Source organism: Halyomorpha halys, unplaced genomic scaffold, assembly GCF_000696795.3.
Source record: "Halyomorpha halys isolate HHAL.00 unplaced genomic scaffold, Hhal_1.1 Scaffold115.1, whole genome shotgun sequence".
NCBI classification, from domain to species: domain Eukaryota; kingdom Metazoa; phylum Arthropoda; class Insecta; order Hemiptera; family Pentatomidae; genus Halyomorpha; species Halyomorpha halys.
Window position 1 is genome coordinate 9896 of NW_027106332.1, and position 11442 is coordinate 21337.

General features: G+C 29.0%; 1 protein-coding gene and 1 long non-coding RNA gene across 2 annotated transcripts in view; both read left to right on the plus strand.

The window, feature by feature from the left end:
- Positions 1 to 11442, plus strand: part of Taz (tafazzin, phospholipid-lysophospholipid transacylase) — a 26585-nt gene that overhangs the window by 9812 nt on the left and 5331 nt on the right. The window contains exon 3 of the mRNA XM_014416178.1: positions 1555 to 1700. Within this exon, the coding sequence (XP_014271664.1) occupies positions 1555 to 1700 (146 nt within the window). The remainder of the gene's footprint in view (positions 1 to 1554; positions 1701 to 11442) is intronic.
- On the plus strand, positions 2244 to 7485 carry LOC136795107 (uncharacterized). Its single transcript, XR_010842654.1, has 3 exons — positions 2244 to 2372; positions 4110 to 7090; positions 7399 to 7485. It is a non-coding gene; the product is annotated as an uncharacterized lncRNA (long non-coding RNA).

Sequence of the window (11442 nt, forward strand, 5' to 3'; positions counted from 1 at the left end):
GTGTTTGTCGAGAACAGTGTTAATAAAAGTGAGAGTGCGTATAATTAATTATCTTAGTTCGCTGAAAGTTATATTAGTTGTAATTTGACTTCAGAGTTGTGAGGGACTCTTTCTGTTAATATTGAGATTATTCTGTAACCATTAATGTAAGTGTTTAAGATAATATAATAGTGAGGTTTTGTTTATTCTTCATCTCTCTTATTTCTCCTTTTTTGTAAAAAAAAGACTATAGCCCCTACAATATTTGTCTTCATTAATGGCATAGATATTACTGAATGTCAAACTGTGAAGTAAAACTCAAATGACTTCTTTATCAATGAATCTAAGTATCACTTTATTATGAAGTTCCTGTTCTATTATTTTTTTAAAAAAAAAAGTTATAAGTATATTTTATTAACATTACCTTACATACCACGACGCAAACAAATCTTTTTTAAATTAGCTAATACAAAAAGAATATATTTGTAGGTTCTAAAATAAATTTTTATAATAGTTGATATTTTGTTTTTTAAAAAAAGAGAAAATATTAAAATAAACGCTTCAGTTACACTTCAATCACAGCTAATACCTTAAAACCAAGTTTTGATGTTTTGATTTCTACTTCACCTACCTCTTTGGACAAAACTAAAGCATAACCTTCTTAAAATTAAATTTACTTATAACTTGAAAAATTTTTCAGTTTTTATTTAGAAAAATTCTCTTCAGATGACAATTGAAACTTCAGTTAGTTACTTTTCAACCAAATTATTGTCAAGATGGATAAGTCTAGCTCACAAACACAATTTGAGGTTTCTACTCAGAGTAAATGGATTTTTAACAAACTGAAAAATCCACCTTGTGGCGTTTATATATGGAAAATAGCTAGCAATATAACTATTGCCTGTGTTGGACTATTCAGCAGGTTCCTTCTTAGTTAGTATTTTGTTTGTTTTTTGATTAATTTAATTTTCTTAAATTGGTGTCTGAACTAACTTCAAACCTCGACAAGCCTTGTTTTTGTCTTAACTACTATTAACTACTAACTAAACTCTTATTGGGTTTCTTGAATTGGATATTTCAAATTCCTTTACCTAATTTTTCTGTTATTTCAATTCTCAAATGAAGAATTATATTTAGGTAATTCTTTTAAGACAAATTACATATATTATAGAATTGATTTTGATCGTTTGCCGTACTTTAAAATTACTACATGTGATCATTATTTACATTTTAATCTTAAAGTTGAGATTATCATCTTTTTTCGAGAGTAGATGTCATATGTAGTAAATTTTGCAATGAACAGTTACTAGAGTAACTGTTCATTGCAAAATTTACTTATGTCTTCCCGTTAAATATTGATATAATGTTCTTGAACTGTCTATTTTATTGTGAATATAATATAACCATAATACAGCCAGTAAATTGACCCTATGTAATATTATATATTTTAACCATATTTCCGTTTATATATATATATATATATATATATATATATATACACATATACATATAAATTTTATAAATGTGTGTGCATATACATAACTCCACACATTATTTTGATTTTTGTTTTTTTAGGTTTTCTCCATCTAAATGACTTTACTTGTAAGAATATGAGATGGGCACTCGCTGCTGATAATATATGTTTTACAAATAGATTTTATTCTTATTTTTTTATGCTTGGAAAATGTGTGCCTGTTGTTAGAGGAGCAGGAGTTTATCAGGTAATGATTTATGTTAAATATCTAATATCTTGTACATATAAACAATGGCCCCTAATATTAGGAATATATTCAGGAGCAAACTGCATTATAATGACATAAAATAAATTAATTCGTAAGTAACCTGGAGGACCTCCTTTTTATCTTTAAGTACAATTATCCTTTTTTGATATACTAGGCAACCAATTTATTATCTGAGTACAGATGTGGCTATGGTCTTTCCATACTGAAAACATATGTTTTGGTGTATGTATCCTTGTCCAAGAATGTTTTCCTGTTCACTGACCTTAGATTTGGCCTGGGTCAGAGAAATGAGATGCATATGTCTTTCTAAAAGTTGCCTACATAGTCTCTTGCAATTTCCCCTTATGACCGGTAACCTAGAAGATAATATCCATCTACCAGATTTTATACTGTCTTGTACAAAAAGAGATATTTTTGATAAAATTTGGAGTATTACGGTGTGGTTTATCCAGGAAAAAAAATTAATTACAATCTATTAATGATAACTACCTGCTTAAAGGTTCATTTTACTACACAAACTGAATGATAATCCAACCAAAATATTTATTTCTTACTTTTGTCACTGGACTCTTTTGATGAACTCTTTGTACGGAGACAAATTAAACGAGAACATAAACATGTGAAGCAAAATATCAACTATAGAGCACTGAGGTAAGTGAGATAAATGTATATAATATATGCCTATGTATATCTAATGCATACATTAACGAGTATCTGTGCCACTTATTTATGTTTGTATGTAATATATGTTGTGTGAATGTGTTCAACTCAAAAAACTTATTTCCATACAAACTAATTTATGTTCTGAATCTTAGAATTATTTTGTAAAAACATAATATTTATAAAACTGCTTTATTCTTTGCTAATATCATAATCATTGAATGAATTTTAATAACCACTTGAAATAATATTCTTAAAAATTTATTGACCAATAGCTTATATCAATCAGTTTTTAGTTGTTGACAATTATAATCCGATGAGATCTGCATGCCTAATTCAGTAAATATGAATAGTAGCCTCAAACCTGAACACTATGTAAATTATTGATACTAAGAAGTGTCTAAAACTTTGGAAGTTATAGATTACTCTTACTCTACTCTTGAGGCTTAACCTTTTTTTTTTACTTTTTATAATGATCTATTTGTTTGAATGGCTCTCTCTATAATTACAATACATCTGTTCCTTTCATACCATTCTCGTCTGCCTGAACTAAGCCTTTATCTAAAGCAGACCTGGCCTTAGCCACCTCAAACCTTTTGCAGCAAAGTGAAGTTGAGTGCTGCAAAAATCTGTATGTCATGAAAAAAAAACTCCTGGTAAAATTTGACTAAAGAGGGATTAGTGATTTTAGTGATTGTCGAGCTATTCTTGTTTTCATGTTCTCTTTTGAATTGTTTTCTTCGAAGCATTGTTGAAAGAATATTTATCTATCTATCTGTATTTAAATATGTTAGCAATACTACCTTCAAGTGTCCGTGACATTTATCAATGCATCTATTGGCTTGAAGCTGTCAGACCATTATCTTTTCTTAGGGCTGAGAGTCATTGAAATTGTCGACATTACTCTATGTTTATTAGAAAGATGAGTTACAGGTAATGTAAAAGCTTTCTCCATAATCAATGGAATGCTTTGTTGGCCAACCCTTCCCCACTCATGTGCGACCTCTGTTGTCAATCACTTTGTAATCTCCTCTTCTTTATATAGAAGGATTTCTTCTCCATTCACAAAGTTTACGCAATGAGCAAATTGACACTACCTACTATACCATGTGAGCCGCTACATATTTCTTAAATAGTATTTATAGTATTTGACTATTTTCACTCATAGTTTAGGATTCTCTATATTTCTCTATATTTGCATTTCCAGCAACATAGTGATTCTTCATCCTTTTAGTGTAGAGAGGTCTGCCCATTGAAGAACCGTAAACCTTATATTCAATAAAAATTACAATTTTGTTAAGATATATTGAAGTAGGTAGTTAACTCTTGAAAGCGCAGTGTACCCGGAGGAACAATAAATCACTTATAGAGTTTAGAAACATGAATCCTGAACTAATAATAAGAATAAGAAGAGGTCTATCCATAGAACAAAGTGTTGGTAGTCTGACAGTGAACTTCAAATCTATCCATAATTGTGTCTAAAGAACTATCCAACTGGCATTATTTTTTTCTACCCTGAACATTACTAATGATTAAGCAAGACTAGTTTTGTAATTATTTCTAAACTTCATTAACTTCTAATATTTTCCATTTAACAGATCAAATTTGTGTTGATTCTGGAGTTTATATATTTTTTTATGTATTTAAATAATTGATAAATTAAATGGTAATTCCATATTTAAACGATAATTTTGACTTGGTATCGATACGGTCGATTTTCCTTTGCAGGGCGGGATTACTAAATTTAAGAATGAAACCGTGGACAAATGACAGCATGGCATACTACCCAGTGTATGCATATTCCAAGGAAAAGGAAGAAGGACGGAAGATACTTTTCACTTATTAGGAACTTTTCCCAAGTACAGTGAAATTAGAATAAAATATTTTGGGAAGTGAACCTGCTCTCCAGAGCAATTATTCACTTTGTTAAAAAGACTGTAATTGGAAAACTCTTACCAATTATGTATGAAAGGTAACACAGGAAAGAGCTCAGTTGGTTAGCATTTGAGGGATTGAAGCCATACCATATTTTATTACCATTGATTACCATGTTTCTTAAAACATAAATACTATATTGTTATTTTAAACTATTGACACGTTATAATCATTGTTTTTAGGGTATTTTACATATTTTTTTTAAAGTTTTATTATTTATATGTTTTTAGTCAAAATTCCATGTGGACTTTGACAGATAGATGTTTTGCCATTTCTATATGTGTGTTTTTAATTGTTATATGGATTCTTGTTTTGTATATTTTTTGAATAAACACATTTTTTAATTGAATAGAACTAATTTAATGAACCGTCCTCTTCTAATTTTATTTAGTTGGTTTTCCTTTATTAGTGTGATTATGACCATGATGTCATCTCCTCCTCATTACTCGGTAACCAGGAGAGCTAGTGTAGTAGTCGAAAGTTTTGAACAAATTTTTATAAAGAATATTTAATATTTCCTTCATTCAATGAAAGGTAGTTAGGAACCTAAAATATATATATAATTAACAACACAAAACTCTCTTATCCTTCAGAGACTGAAATACTCCTTGAAATATGAGCCAAAGTTAAGTAATTTATAAGTCGATTATTAATTGAAGATTGATAATTAAATTGAACATTATATCATTAAATAGCATTTGTGTGTGTATCCCCTTTGCTCTCTAGTATTTAATAAATTCATAAGTTGATCATTTATTGAAGATTGATAATTAAATGATCAACATAGCAATTACTTAACCTTGGCTAATATTGCTGGGAATATTTTGGTCCCTAAAGGATCAGAGAGTTTTGTATTGTTAATTATTTACTTTACACATATTGTTTTACTAGAGGAAGCCTATTAATTAATAAAACAACTCATAATTAATATGGAGCATAGTAATTAATATGATATTGTCTTATTTGCCTGATCAATGAACCTTGAAACTGAACTGAGACAATGAGATAAAATATACCATACTAAATCTAACATCTATTAAACAAATTATTAAAACCATCTGCTAATTATTAATACTTATAATAATATCAGGTTATAAACTCATCTATTGATATTTTTTTTTATGCAAACAAAAATAAACTTATCACAACATTTACTAATTGTAAGCAAATTATCATAATATTACATTAAACCTCAAAATACTGTTATAAATGACTAATTTTATCAGTGGTCATTATGATTATTGATCTTTCCCAATGTTCAATTGAACTATACTTATATGTTGACTATTATTATAAATTTTCAATGTATTGGTTAACCATTTTTTTCAGTATATAATTCAAACTATATTTTATAAATCTTAATTCTTTTCAAATTATTGAGCGCTTTTAAAAGATTTATGACTCAGACAATTGCAATTGTGATATAACTTTATTATGAGTTTACATGCTGTCTTGAGTCTGTGGGAGGTCTTCTTGATGTTCTCTAATGCTCAAGGAGGCTGATCATGAGAAATATCTGCAGAGGAATTGGGTTTTTCCTTCAGAAAATCTTCTTGGACTGTATCTGTATCTTCGATATTTTCGTGGTGGTTCTTTTTTTTTCTTGGTTTTCATTGGTTAAAATTTTTAAATATCTGTACCCACTTTAATTATTTGGCCCCTCCTACCTTTTTAACAAACTTGATTAATGGTTGAATGTATAGCAGACTTGCTGGTCTATTTTATTTCTAATCTTTGGAGGGCAAGGTCTGAGACTATCTCTCAGTTTTTTTCGTTAATACCTTCTAACTTTATGGAGATGCACCTAGTCACAAACGTATGTTCCTTAATCTTACTATAGTAGAATACACGTCATGTATTGAGAATTTTTTCTTTCCTTTCTCTTCCTATTTTCATCATATGATCGACAAAACAAACCAAGATTTAGTATAATTGGAGATAAGATTCCATGTGAGTCTTGAAAAATAGTTTCAGCCATGTTCTGTTATTGTTTTTTTTGACACCAAGCTCCTCCAAAAACTATACTTGTTAAAAGAGGGATGATTTCCCTACTTCTGGACCAAAGCTTTTTTACCAAAAATCTTCTTTCACCAAATTCTTCTCTAAACTTTCTTTTAATGCAATTTTTATTAATATTATCTTTTTCTGCTTTCAGCTTGACACCGTAATCATGATAATTCCTTTTAAACCTTATTGTAGGTTCTACTATTAGTGCTTGCTTTTCTGTAATGCCAAATATCATTATGTTAGTGGCTGACAAGGAGCATGTTCTTTGGGCATTTGCCTGATACATGAGCTGAAGTTTCTTATTTACATTTATGAAAGGAGGAACAAACATCTGTTTGTCAGGCCTATGGTTCCTGGAACTCCATAGAGAGGAGCGTAGTTCACATTCAGATTCAATGCATTTATCCATTCTGAGCTAGTGAAAATCTTCCTATCTTGCATAAATTTATTAACATAATTTTTTTTTTTAATGAGGCACACTTATTCCTTGCTACTTACATATAATCTACTCCTCAAATGATTTTTATTTCTGGGATTGTCCATCCTTCTTGTTAGTTATTGATGCTTCTGTAATAATAAATTGTTTGAAGCCATTTTTCTAGTGGTCAATGTTCCACCTGTCTCACTACTTGAAGTCACCTAAGTCTAGATAGATAAAAACGTTTTAAGGGGGAAGGATGATCAACTCTCACACTCTGAGCTGGTTGAAGAAAATATTTCCTCATTTCTGAGCATCCTCACCTACTCTTGGTAAAGGTGGCACTGAGGTATCTACAATATATTTCCTCAGTATGTGCATGTGTAATGTATCTTGAGAACCATTTGATACTTGTTTTCTGATGACCAGGCAATAGAACTGCAATTCCCTACACCAGATTTTCTCCTTGGTGTAGCCTAGCAATTTTAGTTCACAAAAAAAAAATGTGGATAAAAGTAATCTTAACTTAAAATTGCTACTCATTAAATGTAAACATAACAACTTAATTTCACAGAAAGCATTATAAATCTGATGAAACAAGAAATTTATACTGTACTTTTAACATAATATTTTTGTCTTAATGATCATATTTTTTAGGGTAGTAAAACAATAGATGGTTTGCTATGGAAAGTCTTTTATAATTTGACTGTGGAGTGTAAAGAAGTGTTAGCACTCAATTAAGAGATTTCGTCAGTTTAAACATGGTGGGTTATTTACCTGGTTATATGTTTTACCCATTATATTTTTGAAGAATCAACAGTACCTTGCCAATATTTTTCATTAATTTATAAATTATGATATTTTAATAAAGCATGAATTCAATTTTTTGTTCTAATGAAAGCTTTATTGCAAAATTAATTTAGTGTATTTTAGGTGTGGGTCATTCCATATCAACTCACACACTTTTGAACCATCTCAGATTTTTTTCAACTTTCGCTCAGATGTTGCATAGGTATAGACTTGGAAAACTGTTCAATTTTATTGGTATATGTCTGCTCATTTTTTAATTACAGAGATGTTAATTCCTCATAAATGGGCCAAAATCAGAAAACAACATGTTTTGGAATTACTGCAGAAGCTTCCCTAGTTTAGCTAGAGATATAGGATAGGTGTCATTTTATAGTAGATTCCATGTCCTTTCATAGGATGTGCGACAATATATAAGTTAAAATAAGTTGATATTTTTCAAAACCTAATTGAAAATTTTTATTTTTAGTAGCAGAAAGTAGATATTTTCAAATTTATTTCTTGAATAGGTTGAGTTGATGTAAATCACACTACAAAATATAAATTTGGGACAGAAATGGCTTGAAAAATTAAAAACTACACTCACACAAATTCAACTCTTCATTTTTATTATTTATTACAACAATGCTAATATTAAAGTTTTCAAGAAAATAAATAAGCCATACTTAATTAATCTTTTATTTTCTGGTTCCATTGAAATATTTTCAATATAGTTTTAGGGATGAATGCAAAGTATTAGTGAATTTTTTTATATGGAATAATTTATCAAGAAATATTCTTATCCGGCATAGTCTTCATGGTCTGAACATGCAAATTCTATGTTGATAATATTTTCTGCTACCTACACAACAAGTCAAGCTAGAGTTTGGATTTGATTTTTGTGATATCTTTGCAGAACAGTATGAGCTGCCTGTTTTTTGCTTTTTCATCCTATTTGTATAATTGGAAAACTACATTCCCTGAGAACTTTTGATGTATTGGTATTATTATCATTTTCCGAGTAAATTGTCTATCTATGAAATGCACTAATACCTTACATTCATTTCCAAAACTATATTGAAAATTTTTTTCAATGAAACCCGAAGCTTGCAAAATTAGAAGAAAATCGGTGATGGTAAAATTCAAAAAGTGTGCTGAGTTGATGTGGAATGATCCAAACCTAAAGTACACTAAATTAATTTTGCAATAAAGATTTGTGTATATACTACTTTTCATATATATATATATATATATATATATATATATATATATACATACATACATACATACATGCATACATACATATATATATTTACTTTCATCATTATGGATGGCTGTTCACAAATTTTTTAAAGAATTTTATTATACTAATTACTTCAAAAATACTTTTAGTATTAACAGTTTGTTTCATGGATTTCTTTTAATTTATCATTTACAGATGCACATTGACTCTAGAACTATTTAGTGATTTTATTTTGAATAGTTAATGAAACTATCCCACAGTGTGGAAACCATCAGGGATTTTCATAAATAATTATTATTTTTGCTATGACTTCAAACAGAGATTTTGAATATCACAGTAAAATATCATGGGTGTAATATGTTCTTAGAATCAGATAAGTGAGTAAGTGAAAATTAAAAAATCGCGTGATCTGTTAAGTAACGGGTCATTTTTTAAGATTGCAAAGCATTGATTTTATTTAAAGTAGTCTTCCCATTTATACTCCACAAGTCAGCCTACTTCTGTTTATTTCAAGATGCTGCAAGACTGCATAATTAATTTAGGCTTCAATAAAATCCCTCCTCTCTCAAAAAACAATTTAAAATTATAATAAAGTAGAAGCTGCAAAAGTTAACAAAGAAAACCTGATACTGTGTGGCATATATTGTAGCATATTTCTCTGTTGTGCTTTGAGACTTTGAGAAGTGGTTCTTTCTATTATGATTCTAACAATATATCTTTGCTATGAGAGAAAAAAATTAAGCATGAAATATTTTTAGAATGTAAGGAAAAGAACTCATATTGAATGATTTGCTCATTTACTATTTCTAATAACATTCATTAAAACAGTATTGCCTTGATTTTTCTTCTAACTATAGTTATGGTTTGTATCTAATTTATTTTCTTGTTTTTCTCATTGTTGTACTTACAACGTTCTCTTAAAAAAACATCTTTATATTACTAGGTTGAACTACTTGAAAATTGACTATTACTATTAAAAGTTCAATAATCACCATAATGAATTCTTACCAAGATAAAAATTATTTCTTTAGTAGTAATACTGCCGTTTATCCAATTTTATGCCAAGAATTTAAGAGTAAATTACTCATTGCATTTATGAAAAATTAAAAACTTTATTAAGTATATTTGGATAGATCATCAGAAAATTAGTCAGTGACAAAAAAAAAATTAAGTTTTTTGTTATACAAGTGGTCTTAGCCTCAACATGTAGGACATTGTCAGGGCTGAAATAGATCGGTAAGAGTTTTACAAAAAGGTACAAACTAAATGAAATGACAATCAACAGTAATACATTTAAAAATATAAGGGAAAAAAGGAAAATCATTAGAAAATAAATAATGTTGAGATGAGAGAACAACGTAAATACATAATAATGTATATAAGAGAGAAAAGGGGTGAATTGTATATGAACCAAAATGAGGATGCCATAACAATAGCATAAAAATGAGAAGTAAAGGCAACAAATTAAATGATGAAACAAGTATATAAAGATACAGAAAAAGTAAATGAAAACAAAATAAAAAATGAATAAAATATGTAAGAGGTCATACCAAAGCTTATGTGACTGTAATCAACTTCTATCAGTGTTAGAGATGAAAGTAGGGGAAAGAAATGAATCTCAGAAGAAATGTGGCAGGATTGCTTTGAAGACTAGTTTAGTTGGATGGTGAAGATTATTTTGTGTGATGGAAAATATTTTCAAATGCTGTAGAAAATTAATTTGTATTACAAAACTTCCCTTGTACCCTTTGTAAAGAATGACTCAGAAAGTAATTAACACAAATTAAATTATATTACCTCATCTTGGCCATTATGAGTAAAAAGGTTTTAACCTAAAAGTAAAAAAGTTAGAACTACTATTACGGCAGGAGATGATCCAAGTCTTGACATTTTCAGTTTCTTCCAAAAGAACAGACTGTCAACTCTTCATCCTCTTCTGAAGCATTGGAGAATTCTTTTTAAAGCTCCTTAGAAAACACTAAGAAATATGTTAGTTGATCTTAAAAATCTGCCTTTCTCACCTAAATACATCACCCAAGAATTTTTTAATTCTTTAAAATAGGAAAATCTGTATCATCCTGTCTACTATTGTTTCAATCTTGTATCTGATGACTTTCATCACTTGAAATTGCAAAATTGAAAAAATATGTTGTTTATAAAAAATTTGAGGATGTCAAGGATATTTAGGAGCAGTAGCCTTGTAATTACTAAAGATGGTGGCAGAAGGTGATTTTGATGAAACTGAATTCAATAAGGCATTTAGTTATAAATAATTTATTGTTCACAGCTTCTCGAATGACCAATAGTTATTATCTTTACATCATACATCATTTATCTCGTAATCTTATATGAGATCTGGTTCTCATTTCCACTATTATGCCTCATGGTTTTGCTATTATCTGACTGTTAAGTTGTTTGCTTGTAAGCCTACATACTGGAAACAGTATTTTCTACCTAATAGCTCCCTAACAAATAAAAGTCTTCAATTAATCCCTTAACTTGTACGCTCGAGTTAAGTCGAGCATGCTAAACTGTCCACACTTGAGATGATTCGAGCGGCATTGTATTTTACACTGCTATATTTTTCATACGCCAATATAATCGAGAATTGAAAATAACAATGTGATAATAATAAAATAAATAACAATGATTTATTCTCTGTAAATTATATG